The sequence below is a fragment of the Macaca nemestrina genome, chromosome 5, assembly GCF_043159975.1.
Source record: "Macaca nemestrina isolate mMacNem1 chromosome 5, mMacNem.hap1, whole genome shotgun sequence".
NCBI lineage: Eukaryota > Metazoa > Chordata > Mammalia > Primates > Cercopithecidae > Macaca > Macaca nemestrina.
Genome location: NC_092129.1, coordinates 48,597,590 through 48,616,105, shown reverse-complemented (window position 1 = coordinate 48,616,105; position 18,516 = coordinate 48,597,590). Strand labels below are relative to the sequence as shown.

At 37.9% G+C, this 18,516-nt stretch overlaps 1 protein-coding gene across 7 annotated transcripts in view; it reads right to left on the bottom strand.

Annotated features, from left to right (window-relative positions):
- The window catches only part of LOC105465759 (phosphatase and actin regulator 2), a 300,918-nt gene that overhangs the window by 157,055 nt on the left and 125,347 nt on the right, over nt 1-18,516 (bottom strand). Inside the window, exon 1 of one of the 7 annotated variants that reach the window (XM_011714339.3) lies at nt 2,673-2,913. The exons of the other annotated variants lie outside the window; for them this stretch is intronic. Coding sequence (XP_011712641.2) covers nt 2,673-2,718 — 46 coding nt within the window. The 5' untranslated portion in view covers nt 2,719-2,913. Of the gene's footprint in view, nt 1-2,672; nt 2,914-18,516 lie in introns of those variants that run through there. 7 annotated transcript variants of the gene reach the window in all.

Sequence of the window (18,516 nt, the reverse complement as noted above, 5' to 3'; positions counted from 1 at the left end):
AAATGACACATTATGATTCCATTGATATGAAATGTTCTCACTAAGCAAATCTATAGAGACAGAAGAGTTGATTAGTGTTTAAAGTAGAGCCCGCTGGTTGAATAGGGTGGGAATAGAGACTGAGGGTCACATAACACTGTGAACAAACTGAAAAACAATGAACTGTACACTTTCCATGGGTGAATTTTATAGTATGTGAATTATACGTCAATACAGCTGTTTTTTTTTTAAATAATGGATCTAACTGCATATTTTCAGAAAAAATTATTAATGGTCTTCCTAGAACCCAGAGAATTAGGTGCAAAACCTAAATTGAAAGGCTCTAGAGAGCCTAAAGTCAAAACGGGGAGAAGCAAGCTAACTTCTAGCCTATAATGAAGATTTTTACAAAAGGCCAAATTGAGCGATAAGTATGAATAATTAAACTCTGTGCTATTGATTCCTTTGACTTAAACAGATTTTCGCCCACTAAGCAATTAAGATGAGAATCATCTTTAATACTGTAATCCTAAGCAGCTGCTCCAGACTTAAACAACTAGTCGATGGCTAAGATCAAACAAGGATCTTCACACCATCTGTAAAGCCAGAGTTAAACAGCTAGCAAGGAGTGAACAAAATACCTGGAATAGTAGAGAGTTTGACAGTCTCAGACTCAGAAAAATACAGACATGAATATAAAACTCAGCGAACGTTATTTTATTTATTTTTTATTTTTTATTTTTATTTTTTGGTTTTCACTTAGAATCTGAAGACAAACCTTCAGGGAAACGGGGTAGCTCTAATAGACTTAGAGATACTGGATACCACGAGAAAATTGTTCTGCTTTTACAATACCACAACTTCAGTCATAACCACTGTCATCCCTTAACTGAAAAAAAACCCTCGATTTATGATGTATGGATTGGTCATTTCATTTCATACACATTTTTAATCCACAAAACTGAGGACCTGCAATTTAAGTATAACACCATTCTGTGAGATATTTCTCTTAATTATCTTCTATGATCAAGCATAACTTTTTGTTTAAAACACTTTTTACCTAAGTAGACTACAGGTTCTCATTATAATCAGTCATTTGATTTGGAATTATAGCAATCCGGGTGTTTTTTGCTGTACTGGGTAAGAGGCAGGGAGTCTCACTTCAGGATTTTATTTGCTTGTTAGACATCCTTGATTTTTATTAAGGCAAAATTTGCTTTTCTAATATTCACTCGAATAATATTTTGTGATAAAAATCACTAAATTCAGGACAATACTCTCTGTATACCTCTCGTATTGGAGTACTAATTTAATTCTATCTTTGCGGGTGCACAAATTTAAAAATATAACCCTTCCTTGAAATGAAAAGAAGTCTCACACTACTTTAAGGTAAGACAAAGGAAACCGAGTCTTATTTGCACAAAATAGTTTTACTAAATTTAAAATTGAGTAGGATTTTTTAAATCTCTCGAAAAGCTATCAACATGAAGTCTTTTTGATGTTCAGAGCTGTAGCCATGTCATTAATGGTAAAGAAGGTATATTCTGATTCTGATGTCCCTTCTTTGCAGAGAGGTCTTCTATGATATTAACAGAAACCTCAGCAAAGCTTGTGGTATCTCAGGGAGTGAAGCTGTGCTACCTAAAGAAACCCACTGGGTATAAAGTGGGGTGGGAGGTTGGAATGACAGAATGCTATCTAGCTAGACATCCTGAGGCAGATTTAAAAACCTTCCTCTGTGCCCTGTCATTTCCTTTCAGCAAGATCCTGTTGATGTTTGCACAATTTCAAAAGTGTATCAAATATCTCAATGAACGACATAAATGGTCCCTTTGAGTTTTATTTTTAATCGTTGATGGAAAAATATCAAAATAGTACCTTTTAAATTTATTTCCTTATCCAATCACAAGTAACACCACCAAACAGTTTTTTTTTTTTTTTTTTTTAAGCCCTACACTGCAGGGGAAATGCCAGACGTACCTTCCTTCCCTCTTTTTGTTTAAGAAAATGGAAAAAAAGAGACTTTTAAAACAGAGCATTAGAACTCAGACACGTTACACACGTTTCCATAAAACTAACTTTAGTCCTGGAGAACTAAGTTCATGAGGTATGTTTCCCTAAATGTTATAGCTGCTGTGTCTATTATAAACAAAACAAGTCTCATTTGAAACAATTACGCATTTCGGGGGTAGTTATTAAGTATTCAGCGTTCTGCCAGGATAAGGCGATCAGCGCTTCTGCTCCGAATAACAAACCATAAATCAGTTGACAAGCTTGAAAGCATTCATTCCTAGTCTGCTTGCAAGCCAACCGTAAATACAGAAAAACCTGTTGGCATGTTTCTCTTGCTCTCTAAGTTTCGCGTTTTTAAAAACACAGTAATACACAAATGGCGTTTCCCGTAAGTTTCTGGCTTCGAAATAATTTGGATACAAAACCACAGCGAAGCACCGCGCACAGAAAAATGGAGCCTGTGCCTTTAAGGTAAAATCGGCTGGATCCCAAAAGGCATTCCTCTTTCACGACAAAGAGTTTGGCGAGCGCTACCTCTGGGGTTTCTCCGAGGGACTTGGCGGGTCCGAGCGGAACCCGACCAGACGACTAGCCCTGCCTTCCCCGGGGCCCCGCCGCCAGCCCCGCGCCCGCGCCCGCGCCCGCGCGGCGGGAGCGCATCGCGTGCTCCCGGGACTCACCGCTGCCGGGCTGCGGGGACAGCGTGGACACCGAGGTCTGGCCCATGACTGGGGTCGCAGGGCCAGGTCCAGCGATCACGCGGCTCCTTTGGTCCTTCGATCATGGGTCCGCTCCCAGCCAGACTTCCAAGCGTTCATGTCCCGGCCTGTGCCTAGCGGCCCGCCGGGTCCCCGCACCTTCTCCCCCGCGCGGGTCTCCCAGCCCGGCCGGCCGCAGCCGGCGCGGCGGATCCTGCCCAGCGGATGCCTGTCATTCCTCTATGCAGATTAGCTGGGGTCAGGGGTCACGGGGGAAGAAGGGGGGGTGAGGGCGATAGGGAGGGGAGGAGGGGGAAGCGGGGGGAGGGCGCAGGAGCAGGGGATAGGGGAAGCCCCCGGCCGGCCCAGCAGCACCCGCACCCCCTCAGGGTGGTAGGGAGCTCAGGCTTTCAGGCTACTCCTCTTTAACTTAAAAGGTTCAAAGTCAAATGATCCTTAAGGACTACAAGAAAAGGAATTAAAGTATTTAGTCACGGTACTTAATTTAACAAAATTTGTTTCTTAAAAGTTATTTCCTTCCTTACATTCTATTTGCGGTATTGCGGCACTCTCATGTCCCGTGCCCATTTTTTTTTCACGTTTTAAAAATTACCTTCCTTTTAACAAATATAATTTTTTTTTTTAAAAAAAAAGCATTAATGGCCTCAATCAGGCTCTACAACAAATCTAAATGATAGGTCTATGCGTGAGATCAACAAAGTATACTGTTTGCTGTCTCCTACCTGAAACTCTGGAGTGCTCACCTCTCCTTTATTTCAAAAGAATACTGTGAAATAAAGTGATTAAAATACACAAAAGGGGAAAAGAACTATAACAAACTTGAAAGGTGAATTAAACCCTTCTATAATATCCTGTTAAATCTCATTCTTCTTAAAAATATGAATACAAATAAATATCCTTCATATTTACAATTGATGATTAGTATGATAAGTAATCTACATACTATATATACAATGTGTGTGTGTGTATATATATATACACACAGTATATGGAACATCTATATTTGGTGCATTAGATTGGATGGTGATTACTGGATGTGTTCATTTTATGAAAATTCATTGAGATGTCTAAAATGATGTGTGCACTTTGCTGAAGGTATATATTTCATTAAAAAGTAAAAAATACCAGAAAGTGCAATATATTTAGGTCATTTACCACAGCTTTCTGAACTAACATGAAAATCATTTTTCTCTAAAATTTTTATTATTAAGATTGTGCAGACCTTGTCTGATTTTTTTGAAAGACACTTGTCTGTTTCATCATGGTTAATTAAGTTGCCCTATTTTTTTCACACCCAAACAGCCCACCCACCACTGTGAGGAAGATCTTTTCCCTAGAACAGTGTGATCCCTTATCTTCTTCCCTTTGCCTAATTCACTCTTAAGAAACACTGATTTTTTTTTTTTTTTAATGAAATTGAGGATTTAACCAAAATGTGAGTTCTAATTAGGACAATAAAATTAATCCTAACTACATTTCCTTATAAATACAAAAATGTGTCTTGGAAACACATCCCACCTGGGGAGCTAAGCGATGAGAGTAAGCAATTATAATGGCTAGCTCCTCCAGCTCTTTGCTTTGAGTTGCTGTAAGAAAAAAAAACAAACAAAAGTGGTTAAAGGTAAGTTAAGAGGGAGAATGACTCACTCTTCCTTTTGACGGAGCCTATCTGATAAAGGGAGGTCACTGATCAGAGGAAATACACAGTAAATTTTGCATATTCAAAATATGTAACTATAATAATTTTTAAATACTGATAAAAGTTAAACTTTGAGGTTGCTATCATTTCTTCTTTTCCTCAAGAAACAATAGTATATTTCTATTACTTTTATAAATTCTTATTTCAAAGATCAAGGAAGTGCACTTTAGTTCCAGTTTTTCAGGATTTGCTTAATACAGCTATATTTACCTTATTCAAGACCTTTCATGATTTGCTAGTTAATATAATCTTCAGCCTCATCTGGGATTCCTATAATACCCCAACCAGGTTATGCAATTTTCTCTGAAACTCTTCCAGTTCCATTACATTATCCTTGAAGCATGTCAACCAAAACTGCAGGAAGTGTGCATTAAGGTTTCTTTCTAAGAGTGGGACAGTTCTTCTTCTTGGTTTCTAGAGCTTCTGATGGGGCTTGGCATTTAAGTGGCCTTTTTTTTTTTTATCACAGCTAACAAGTTATACTAATAAACATAGAAAACGTCTACAGAAATCTGTAAATTTCATTTCTAGGTTGTAACGCAAAGGCTAGAAATTACCATTTAACAAGAGAATGTTAAGATAATTTTCCCCCAAATTGCCTTACTCTTGCCTTATTAGAACTCACACAGTTTTACTAAGAGTTCTGGGTGTTAATCCCATGGGTTTATAGTTTAAATCTGGAAACATTTAATGTCATCTGAAAGGTATGGACATTTCTCTGTATACTACCTCTCTCTAGGGAATTTATTAAAATGCTAAGCAAGATTAGTCTCAATACCCAACTCTGAGGAAGCTATCTATTTGTAATTCTGCAGCATTTATCCCATTGGTCCTACTCTTTGTTCTCTATTTTTAAACCAATCTTTTATCCAGTGATATCCTGGTAAATGCTTAACTGGTTTGGGCTGGGGGTGAGGAGGCAGGAGGCAGCCTCAGACTGCTTTGTTTATTGTGATGTAAATACTCCTGCAGTGACCTATTCTACAAGCCTCCAACCAGCTAGCAAAACTGATATCAAACAGCTTGCAGAATTCCTTGAAATGTAACAATTTGACCCGCCAGCCTGTGTAAACTGCCTTCAGCACACCACTACTTTTCTCTGTTATAATAATGCCGCATTATATCATACCATGGCTGAGTTTGAGGAACAGCTTCTATTTAGCCTTCCTAAAAATATAGACTAATGGCATCTACTGATTTTTTCCATGGAACACTCTAAATATTTTTCAAACTCTGAAAGAACTACTGTGATTTATTCATTTATTTCCAGAAAGAAATTAAAGTAAGTGAATTAGTGAGACAGAATTTCCCCTTCTGAAAGCCAGTGTGCGTTTACGACAAAAAGTTGTACTTATTGAGTTTTCAAGCATTCTGCCTTATAACACAGACTTCACTGGCTTGTCTGATTTGGGAAGTCTTCGACTCACCCACCTGGGGTACCCAAAGTGACACTTGCACTCCTCCTGGATGGAAGCCACTCTATCTATTAGGTAAAAGTTAAAGTGAACATAAGCCTAAACATTGGCAATCTGGACCATTTGTGAGAAAATCCTTTACTAGGTCAAAGTCCAAGTGGCAGACATACAACTTGGTGCCTTTAGAGAAGATGGTTTACAATTACTACAGTTACCACTATCAAATCCTGTAACTTAGGTTACTGCCAGACTCTTCTAGGCAGCCAAATCTAGCATGGAGCAGGAAGTAGAGGGAAACTTCCTCAGAACACAAATGCCATGAGTACTAATCCTGGAGCTCTCTGCCTTGTCCAGATGCTGCCAGCTGTGTGAGGACTCATTTTGAGACACCAGCTGTTAGGGGTGGAGGAATTATGGTGGGAGGGAAGGGGTAGGCAGAGTCCCAAAAGATGAGATGGTTGATCAGAACAGCAGTGACCTGGGAGGCAACAGTGGTTGATAGTGGCCATATACAAGCAGATGAGGATTACATTAATTGACACCCTTATTTCTGAATTTGACCATAAACATCCTGCGAATTAGTGACACTTCCTTGGCTAATGGGAATTACAGCCATAAAAAAATTCTTTCTTAATGGGAAGGAAATGAATTAAAACTTAGCAGTTCTGCTAATAGGATACTAAAAACGGATATGCAAAAGTTGTTTTAACTATTCAGGTAGTTTGTACTAGAAGATCTTCTGGTTTTTAAAAACTTTGTATTTCTTCAAAACTTGGCTACATTTTGTAAGAGCCGGCTTACTTAGAAAAACATAAAAAGCGAATGGGAGCTTTACTAGATATTCTAAATTCAGTGAAAACTGTATATGTAACTAATGTTTACTTTGTAAAATGTTACTCTATAGAAGTTGCAACTAAATGGCTACTATATCTTAAATTTTAACAATTCTGAGAGATGCTGGTTTTAAAAGGATGATGCTAAAAGACAAAGGAAAGCTTTTGTTAAGGAAAGAATTACAACTTTGCATATTCTAGTTATATTAAGCATCAGTAGAAGACCACATTCCACAACTATTAGAACAGGAAGCAAACCTGAAAGACAGGCTTTTCTTTCCTATTGTTCTCATATTTTCATGTGATTTATTTCCTGAGTTTTCCTTCTTCTGCTTGCTCAAGCTAAAAGGATTAGCAAATACCTAGCCTCTGCCTCACCCCGCATGAGTCTCTGCAGAGGCGGGGTGTGGCTCACGTGCGCTTACTTACTGAGTGAGCCCCACAGTTGGAAGATTTATGCTGGAAAAGAAAGACCTCAAGGGGTGGTGCTGGAATTTCCTTTTCCAAAGACATTCTCCCTACCCTGGGAAGAAAAGTGTCTGTAATTTTGCTCCACTTCATTTCATAAGCAAAACAAAGTACTCATCCATAGTATTAAAACTCCAAAAATTGCTATAAAATGAATAATCTTTAATTTATTCACCAAAATCTAAAGAGAACAGTCCTTAAAGACATCTTTTATATGACTGCCCAATTTACCCAAAATAATTGCTTCCAGTAAGGCCCAAATCTTTGTTTTGTTAACCATCACATCCATCCTTGCAAACTAACAAAATTTGCCTGGCAAATAGAGGGTACTCAATATGTAGATGATAAATTAAAAATAAGCATTTATGTTATCTCCTTAATAATAACTTCCAAGTATGGACAAAAAAAATCTGGGAATACATGTAAAATTTTGGTAATAATATAGTATGTTGACTCCATAGCAAGAGAATATCAAGTCTGTCGGTGACTACAAATTTTCTTTTGTATGCCACTCTGAAATAATCATCTACTCATTCAATTAGAATTGACTGAGGACCTCCCATGGGCGTGGCACCTCTGGCACATGGCATAAGGAAAGTGAGGTATGGACTCTCCCATGGCGGAGTTCATAGTGTGGGTACGGGGTGGGGGGTGGGGTGGGTGTTGCAGCCTACAAATACATGATCCTGACAGCGGAGGAACAGAAAAGTCATTCCTCCAGCTGGAAGTGGTGACTCATGCCTGTAATCCCAGCACTTTGGGAGGACCAGGTGGGCAGATCACCTGAGGTCAGGAGCTCAAGACCAGTCAGGCCAACATGGTAAAACTAAAAATACAAAAATTATCTGGCTGTGGTGGTGCACTCCTGTAATCTCAGCTACTAGGGAGGCTGAGACAGGAGAATCGCTTGAACCCAAGAGGTGGAGGTTGCAGTGAGCCAAGATTGCGCCATTGCATTCCAGCCTGGGCAACAGAGTGAGACTCTGTCTCAAAAAAAAAAAAAAAAAAAAAAAAAAAAAGACAACAACAACTATTTTGTTCCTCCAATTGCTAGGGGTGCCCAGTAGGCTGGTACAGAGAAGGCTCTGAACTTTAGCAAATTACTAAATACATATTTTTGCCATACAGAGGTGCTCATTCATTCTGAAGTTGCCCCAAGACTGTGAAGTGCTCCTGAATTAAAGAAAGATTAAATTCTAATAGCATGTGGTCAGAATTAACTGTATTTGTTTGTTTATTGCTTGCAGCTTTTTTGTCTTTCTTTTTTTTTTTAATTTTGAGACAGAGTCTTGCTCTGTGGCCCAGGTTGGAGTGCAGTGGTATAATCATTGCTCACTGTAGCCTTGAACTCCTGGGCTCAAGCAATCCTCCCACCCCAGCCTCCCAAGTAGCTGGGACTACAGGTGCTTCCCACCATGCACAGCTAATTATTTGTATTTTTTTTTTAGAGATAGGGTCTCACTATATTGCCCAGGCTTGCTTGCAGTTTTTTGAAGAATAAGTTATGGACCCTGAAATGTATCCATTTCAAGCAAACCATTCAATAAATTTTAATAAACATGTAGTCCAACCAACAGCACAATCAAGTTTCAGAAAACTTTGAGAACCCTCGGGTACTCCATCATGTCCTTTTGTAGTTAATTCCTGTTTCACATCCTTATACCACCCCTGGCATTAGGGAACTGCCGACCTGTTTTCCATGTCCATAGTTTTGATTTATCTAAAATTTCTTACAAATGGAATAATATTATATACAGTTTTTTTTTTAATCTGGTTTGTTTCATCTAATGTTTTTGATATTCATCCATGTTGCTCTATCTGTATTTTGTTCCTTTTTGTTCTAGGTTGCCTTCCATTGTATGGCTATACAAAAGTTTGTTTATCTATTTACCAATCAATGGGCATTTGGGATGTAACTGTATTTCACTGTATTCCTGCTCTATGAAAAGACTTTGGGTCTATATTGTGTTACATATGTGCTAGTTCTATATTAATAATAACTCACTGATTGGTTCACCATTCACTCAATAAATATTTATTATGCATTTCCTTTGTACCAGTCTCTGTTCTAAGTACTTAGGAGATAGAATTGTACAAAATACAAAAACCCCTGCACTCGTAGAGCCTCCATTCTAATGGAATGACAGAAAATAAGCAGTAAACATAATAAACCAGTAAACTTTATAACAACTTAGAAGATGAAAAGTGCTATGAAATACAGAAGAGTAAGAGAGGTTGGACTGGCATATAGTGGTCACAGTAGTCCTCACTGAGAAGATAATATTTAAGCAAAAACACGAAGGAGGTAATGGAGTTAACCATATGGCTATCTGGGGAAGAAGTGTTCCAAGAAGAAAGACCCAGTTAATATAAAGACAGGAGCATGGCATGTGTTTGAGGAACCCAGGGTAAATGGGGTGGTTGGAGTATATAGAATAAGAGAGGTAAAGATGAGGAGAAGAAGATTATAACCAGGTAGGAATTGCAGTTAACTATAAAGACTTTGGGCCAGGGGCGGTGGCTCAGACCTGTAATCCCAGCACTTTGGGAGGCCAAGTTGGGTGGATCACGAGGTCAGGAGTTCAAGACAAGCCTGGCCAACATGGTGGAACCCCATCTCTACAAAAATTAGCTAGGCGTGGTGTTGCGTTCCTGTAATCCCAGCTACTCTGGAGGCTGAGGCAGGAGAATTGCTTGAAATGGGAACCAGGAGGTGGAGGTTGCAGTGAGCTGAGATCGCGCCACTGCACTCCAGCTTGGGATACAGAGCGAGACTCCATTTCAAAAAAAAAAAAAAAAAGACCTTGGCCTTCTTCTTCTCCAAAGATTCACACCTCCTCACCAGCAAGGCAACAAAAATGGATAAAGAGTTTGATGAATTGATAGAAGTAGGTTTCAAAAGGTGGGTAATAACAAACTCCTCCAAGCTAAAGGAGCATGTTCTAACCCAATGTAAGGAAGCTAAGAACCTGGAAAAATGGTAGAGGAATTGCTAACTGGAATCACCAGTTTAGAGAAGAACATAAATGACTTGATGGAGCTGCAAAACACAGCACAAGAACTTCGTGAAACATACACAAGTATCAATAGCCAAATCAATCAGGTGGAAGAAAGAATATCAGAGATTGAAGATCAACATAATGAAATAAAGTGTGAAGACAAGCTTAGAGAAAAAAGAATGAAGAGGAATGAACAAAGCCTCCAAGAAATATGGGACTATGTGAAAAGACCAAACCTACGTTTGATTGGTGTGCCTGAAAGTGACAAGGAGAATGGAACCAAGTTGGAAAACACTCTTCAGGATATTATCCAGGAGAACTTCCCCAACCTAACAAGACATGCCCACATTCAAATTCAGGAAATACAGAGAACACCACAAAGATACTCCTCAAGAAGAGCAACCCCAAGACACATAATTGTCAGATTCACTAAGGTTGAAATGAAGGAAAAAAAATGTTAAGGGCAGCCAGAGAGAAAGGTCAGGTTACCCACAAAAACAAGCCCATCAGACTAACAGCAGATCTCTCAGCAAAAACCCTAAAGCCAGAGGACAGTGGGGGCCAATATTCAACATTCATAAAGAAAAGAATTTTCAACCCAGAATTTCATATCCAACCAAACTAAGCTTCATAAGCAAAGAAGAAATAAAATTCTTTATAGACAAGCAAATGTTGAGAGATATCACCACCAGGCTGCCTTACAAGAGCACGTGAAGGAAGCACCAAATATGGAAAGGAAAAACTGGTAACAGCCACTGCAAAAACATACCAAATTGTAAAAGCCATCGACACTATGAAGAAACTGCATCAACTAACAGGCAAAATAACCAGCTAGCATCATAATGATGGGATCATATTCACACATAACAATATTAACCTTAAATGTAAACAGGCTAAATGCCCCAACTAAAAGACACAGATTGGCAAACTGGATAAAGAGTCAAGACTCATCAGTGTGCAAAGACACACATCGGCTCAAAATAAAGGGATGGAGGAATATTTACCAAGCAAATGGGAAGCAAATGAAAAAAAAAAAAAAAAAAAAAAAAGCAGGAGTTGCAATCCTAGTCTCTGATAAAGCAGGCTTTAAACCAACAAAGATCAAAAGAGACAAGGCCATTACATAATGGTAAAGGGATCAATGCAACAAGAAGAACTAACTATCCTAAATATATATGCATGAAATACAGGAGCACCCTGATTTATAAAGCAAGTTCTCAGAGACCTACAAAGAGACTTAGACTCCCACACAATAGTATGGGAGACTTTAGCGTGCCACTGTCCCTAATGGACAGATCAATGAGACAGAAAATTAACAAGGATATTCAAGACTTGAACTCAGCTCTGGACAAAGCAGACCTAATAGACATCTACAGAATTCTACACCTGAAATCAACAAAATATACATTCTTCTCAGCACATCGCACTTATTCTAAAATTGACCACATAATTGGAAGTAAAACACTCCTCAGCAAATGTAAAACAACAGAAATCACAACAAACTGTCTCTCAGAACACAGTGCAATCAAATTAGAAGTCAGGATTAAGAAACTTACTCAAAACTGCACAACTACATGGAAACTGAACAACCTGCTCCTGAATGACTACTGGGTAAATAACAAAATTAAGGCAGAAATAAATAAGTTATTTGAAACCAGTGAGAAAAAAGACACAGCACACCAGAATCTCTGGGACACAGCTAAAGCAGTGTTTAGAGAGAAATTTATAGCACTAAATGCCCACAGGAGAAAGCAGGAAAGATCTAAAATCAACAGCTTAACACCACAATTAAAAGAACTAGAGAAGCAAGAGCAAACATATTCAAAAGCTAGTCGAAAACAAGAAATAACTAAGATCAGGGCAGAACTGAAGGAGACACAGAAACAAAAAACCCTTCAAAAAATAAATGAATCCAGGAGTTGGTTTTTTGAAAAGATTAACAAAATAGATCACTACCAGACTAATAAAAAAGAAAAGAGAGAAGAATCAAGTAGACACAATAAAAAATGATAAAGGGGATATCACCACTGATCCCACAGAAATACAAACTACTATCAGAGAATACTATAAATACCTCTATCCAAATAAACTAGAAAATCTGGAAGAAGTGGATAAATTCCTATACACATACATCCTCCCAAGACTAAACCAGGAAGAAGTCGAATCCCTTAATAGACCAATAACAAGTTCTGAAATTGAGGCAGTAATGAATAGCCTACCAACCAAAAAAAAAAAAAAAAAAGCCCAGGACCAGACAGATTCAGAGCCAAATTATACCAGAGGTACAGAGAGAAGCACTATTCCAAACAATAGAAAAAGAGGAATACCTCCCTAACTCATTTTATGAGGCCAGCATCATCCTGATACCAAAACCTGGCAGAGACACAACAAAAAAAGAAAATTTCTGGCCAATATTCCTAATGAACATAGATGTGAAAATCCTCAATAAATACCGGCAAACCAAATCCAGCAGCACATCAAAAAGCTTATCCACCATGATCAAGTCAGCTCCATCCCTGGGATGCAAGGCTGGTTCAACATATGCAAATCAATAAATGTAATCCATCACATAAACAGAACCAATGACAAAAACCACATGATTATCTCAATAGATGCAGAAAAGGCCTTTGACAAAACACCCCTTCAGGCTAAAAACTCTAAATAAACTAGGTATTGATGGGATGTATCTCAAAATAATAAGAGCTATTTATGACAAACCCACAGCCAATAACATACTGAATGGGCAAAAGCCGGAATCATTCCCTTTGAAAACTCGCACAAGACAAGGATGCCCTCTCTCACCACTCCTATTCAACATAGTATTGGAAGTTCTGGCCAGGGCAATCAGGCAAGAGAAAGAAATAAAGCGTATTCAAATAGGAAGACAAGAAGTCAAATTGTCTCTGTCTGCAGATGACCCCATCGTCTCAGCCCCAAATCTCCTTAAGCTGATAAGCAACTTCAGCAAAGTCTCAGGATACAAAATCAATGTGCAAAAATCACAAGCATTACTATACATCAATAATAGACAAACAGAGAGCAAAATCATGAGTGAACTCCAATTCACAATTGCTACAAAGAGAATAAAATACCTAGGAATACAACTTACAAGGGATGTGGAGGACCTCTTCAAGAAGAACTGCAAATAACTACTCAAGGAAATAAGAGAGGACACAAACAAATGGAAAAACATTCCATGCTCATGGATGGGAAGAATCAATATCATAAAAATGGCCATACTGTCCAAAGTAATTTATAGATTCAATGCTATCCCCATGAAGCTACCAGTGACTTTCTTCAAAGAATTTTTAAAAACTACTTTAAATTCCATATGAAACCAAAAAAGAACTTGTATAGCCAAGACAATCCTAAGCAAAAAGAGCAAAGCTGGAGGCATCACACTACCTGACTTCAAACTATACTACAAGGCTGCAGTAACCAAAACAGCATGGTACTGGTACCAAAACAGATATATACACCAAAGGAACAGAGAAGAGGCCTCAGAAATAACGCCACACATCTGCAACTATCTGATCTTTGACAAATCTTACAAAAACAAGCAATGCAGAAAGGATTCCCTATTTAATAAATGGTGTTGGGAAAACTGGCTAGCCATATGCAGAAAAGTGAAACTGGACCCCTTCCTTACACCTTATACAAAAATTAACTCAAGATGGATTAAAGACTTAAACGTAAGACCTAACACCATAAAAACCCTTGAAGAAAACCTAGGCAACACCATTCAGGACATAGTTATGGGCAAAGACTTCATGACTAAAACACCAAAAGCAATGGCAACAAAAGCCAAAATTGACAAATGGGAGCTAATTAAACTAAAGAGCTTCTGCACAGCAAAAGAAACTCACAGCAGAGTGAACAGGTAACCTACAGAATAGGAGAAAATTTTTGCAATCTATCCATCTGACAAAGGGCTAATATCCAGAATCTACAAGGAACTTAAACAAATTTACAAGACAAAAATCAAACAACTCCATCAAAAAGTGGGCAAAGGATATGAACAGACACCTCTCAAAAGAAGACATTTATGTGGCCAACAAACATATGAAAGAAAACTCATCATCACTGGTCGTTAGAGAAATGCAAATCAAAACCACAGTGAGATACTATCTCACACCAGTTAGCATGGCAATCATTAAAAAGTCAAGAAACAACAGATGCTGGAGAGGATGTGGAGAAATAGGAACACTTTTACACTATTGTTGGGCATGTAAATTAGTTCAACCATTGTGGAAGACACTGTGGCAATTCCTCAAGGATCTAGAACCAGAAATACCATTTGACCCAGCAATTCCATTACTGGGTATATACCCAAAGGGTAATAAATCATGCTACTAGAAAGATACATGCACACGTATGTTTATTGCAGCACTGTTCACAATAGGAAAGACTTGGAACCAAGCCAAATGCCCATCAGTGATAGACTGGATAAAGAAAATGTGGCACATATACACCATGGAATACTATGCAGCCATGAAAAAGGATTAGTTCATGTCCTTTGCAGGGACATGGATGAAGCTGGAAACCATTATCCTCAGCAAACTCACACAGGAACAGAAAACCAAACACTGCATGTTCTCACTCATAAGTGGGAGTTGAACAATGAAAACACATGGACATAGGGAGGGGAACATCACACACTGGGGCCTGTTGGTGGGTGGGGTGGGGGCCTAGGGGAGGGATCGCATTAGGAGAAATATCTAATGTAGATGACGGGTTTATGGGTGCAGCAAACCACCATGGCATGTGTATACCTATATAACAAACTGGCACATTCTGCACATGTATCCCAGAACTTAAAGTATTATAAAATAAAAAATAAAAATAGTAAAAAAGATTTTGGCTTTTACTGCGAGTGAGATAAGGTTACAATGACAGTTTCAAACAAAGTAGTGACATGATCTGGCTTTTGTTTTAAAAATCACTATGGCTTCTGAGTAGAGAACAGAGGAGACAACATTAGAAGCAAAGAGACCAGGAGAGACTACAGGAATACTCCAGACCAGAAATGATAGTGGCTTAGACCAGGTTGGTAGCAGTGGGTGTAATGAAATGCACCTGGATTCTGGGCTAATTTTGAAAATGGAACCAATATTCCTTATGGATTGATCGTGGGGTGTGGGAGACAAAAGATGACAGAAGGAAGACTATCAAAATTTTTTTCTGAGCAATTAAAAAGATCAAATTGCCATTACTTAAAACTAGCACAACAGTGAGTGGAGTAGATTTGGAATAGAAAATTAGAAGTTCAGTTTTGAGATGTCCACTAGACTTCCAAGTAGAGAATAAAAACAATCCCATGTGTTGCCAAGGGAAAGAACAAATTAATGTATACCTAAACACATCCTAGTGAAACAGAGCAGCAGAAATGCAGAGAAAATTTAGAAAGCAGTAGGCGGAAAAGGCAAATGCCACTTTAAGGAATCATAATAAATCCAAGTCAATGATAGAACTATTTTTTCTTAGTGCTTTGAAGAAGCAATTGTCAACTTAGAATTCTATATCCAGGTAAACACTCATTCACTAAATCAATCATTCACTAAAAGTAATTAATCACTGAAAACATCTACAGGATATTCCTCAGCAAGAAAGAAAATGAACTCAGGCCAGGTGTGGTGGCTCATGCCTGTAATCGCAGCACTTTGGGAGGCCGAGGCGGGCAGATCACTTGAGGTCAGGAGTTCAAGACCAGCTTGGCCAACATGCTGAAACCCCATCTCTACTAAAAATACAAGAAAATAGCCGGGTGTGTACACAGGTGCCTGTAGCCCCAGCTACTCTGGAGGCTGAGTCAGGGGAATCACTTGAACCAGGGAGGCAGAGGCTGCAATGAGCCGAGATTATACCACTGCACTCCAGTCTAGGTGACAGAGCAAGATGGTGAAAAAAAGAAAGAAAGAAAGAAGGGAGGGAAGGGGAGGGGAGGGGAGGGGAGGGGAGGGGAGGGAGGGAGGGAGGGAGGGAGGAAGGAAAGAAAAAAAGAAAGAAAAAGAAAGAAAGAAAGGAAGGAAGGAAGGAAAGAGAGAGAGAAAGAAAGAAAGAAAGAAAGAAAGAAAGAAAGAAAGAAAGAAAGAAAGAAAGAAAGAAAGAAAGAAAGAAAGAAAGAAAGAAAGGGAGGGAGGGAGGGAGGGAGGGAGGGAGGGAGGGAGGGAGGGAGGGAGGAAGGAAGGAAGGAAGGAAGGAAGGAAGGAAGGAAGGAAGGAAGAAAGAAAGAAAGAAAGAAAGAAAGAAAGAAAGAAAGAAAGAAAGAAAGAAAGAAAGAAAGAAAGAAAGAAAGAAAGAAAGAAAGAAAGAAAGAAAGAAAGAAAGAAAGAAAGAAAGAAAGAAAGAAAGAAAGAAAGAAAGAAAGAAAGAAAGAAAGGGAAAGAAAGTGAACCCAGAGGTAAGGGCAGTATGCAGGAAACAACAGTGAGCACAGAAAGTGAGGACATCATGGTGAATTTAATAAACTATTGGCTCTGCAAATGAGAAACTAGTGAAGTTGGTGAATTTAATAAACTATTGGCTCTGCAAATGAGAAACTAGTGAAGTTTTAACACGTATGTTAAAGTCCTGATTTTGATCAGGGGAAAGATACATGTGCTAAATAACTTTAAACTTTGTTAGAAAAAGTAACTGTTTCAAATAATAAGAAAGATATAACTATAAGCTTCCAAATCAGGAAACAAAAGAAAGGGGATTAAAGAAAGCTTCACTAATTCAAATAATGCGAAAATGAAAGAAAAAAATTGAAGAAGAGCATGCTTAAAAATATGACACAAATTAAGATGGTCAATGTTAAGTCCAAATCAGTAATCTCAATAAATATGAAAGGAATAAGCTTTTTTATCTAATGACAAAGACTAAAAAATTGTAAGCAGCAGAAACACAGTACATCTCTTTATCTGTCATTTTTAGAAGACACACCCCAAACAGCAAAAGCTGAAAATAAAAGTATGAAAAATATTTACTAAGCAAATTCTTACCAAAAGAATATTTGTAATCTCAATATTAATAACAGATAAATTAAAACTGAAGGTAAAATAACAAATAGCATAGAGGGACCTATTATACAGTATAAAGACAAAAATTATAATCTAACAGAATGTTCAAATTATTATCTCATATACCCCTGACATCAGAACCATATATAAAGCAAAAACTAACAGAATTACAAGGATAAATGGACAGATCCACAATAATACAGAGAAATTTTTAACATACCATCAAAAACTAATAGATCATGAAAACAAAATATTTTTAAGGTCATGAATTTAAATAATCCCATTGACAAGCTTGATGTAATAGACAAACACGTGTAGAGACTTATACTCAAGAAATGGCAATTGTACATTGATTCAACGCTAGATCATAACAGAAATCTCAATAAATTTTAAATAATTCATATTAAGTAATCCCCAATCTCTGACCATAATGTAATTAAATTAACAATCAACAAGAAAACCTAGCTAAAAACAGAAATGAAACCCCCACTCACACATTTTTAGAAACTGAATAAAACATACTCCTAAGTAACACAATAAAATCCAATTGTAAGATAAAATGTTTAGAACTAAACAACAATGAAAGCACTATAAAACATGTAGAATTAAGCTAATGTGGTAATTAGAGCTATATTTAAAGCTTTAACATTTATTTAAAAAAACAAAGAAAGATTTATTTAGAGAAAAATAATCACACAAATGAATTAGGTCAATATTAAACTATTAAAACTAAAAAGGGAAAGAAAAGAAAAAAAGAACAGAGTAAAAAGCAAAATGATAAAAACAAGGGCACCAATGAAACAGGATCTTAAAATCAAGAGAAGTGATTCAATGCTTTGGGAGATTCAGTACTTCATTCATCCATGGGAAAGGCAAGGGTTCACTCAGTATGTTGAGAGAGTGCTCTGAATCTTTGAATGAAAAATATAATTGGAAGAACTTAAAACAGAGTTACCATTTGACCAGAAATACCATTACTGGGTATATACTCAAAGGGAAATAGATCACTGTGGCAAAAAGACACATGCACTTGTATGTTCTTCACTGCGCTATTCACAATAGCAGAGACATGGAATTAACCTAGGTGCTCATCAGTGGTGGGCTGGCTAGAGAAAGTGTGGTGCAAATACACCAGGGTATACTATACAGACACAAAAAAGAATGAAATAATGTCCTTTGCAGCAACGTGGATGCAGCCGGAGATCATATCCTAAGCAAATTAACACAGGAACAGAAAACCAAATATCACATATTCTCACTTACAAGTGGGAGCTAAGCATTGAGCACACATGGACATAAACATGAGAACAATAGACACTGTGGACTATAGGGGGAAAGGAGAAGAATGTGGGTTGAAAAACTACCTATTGGGTACTCTGCTCACTATCTG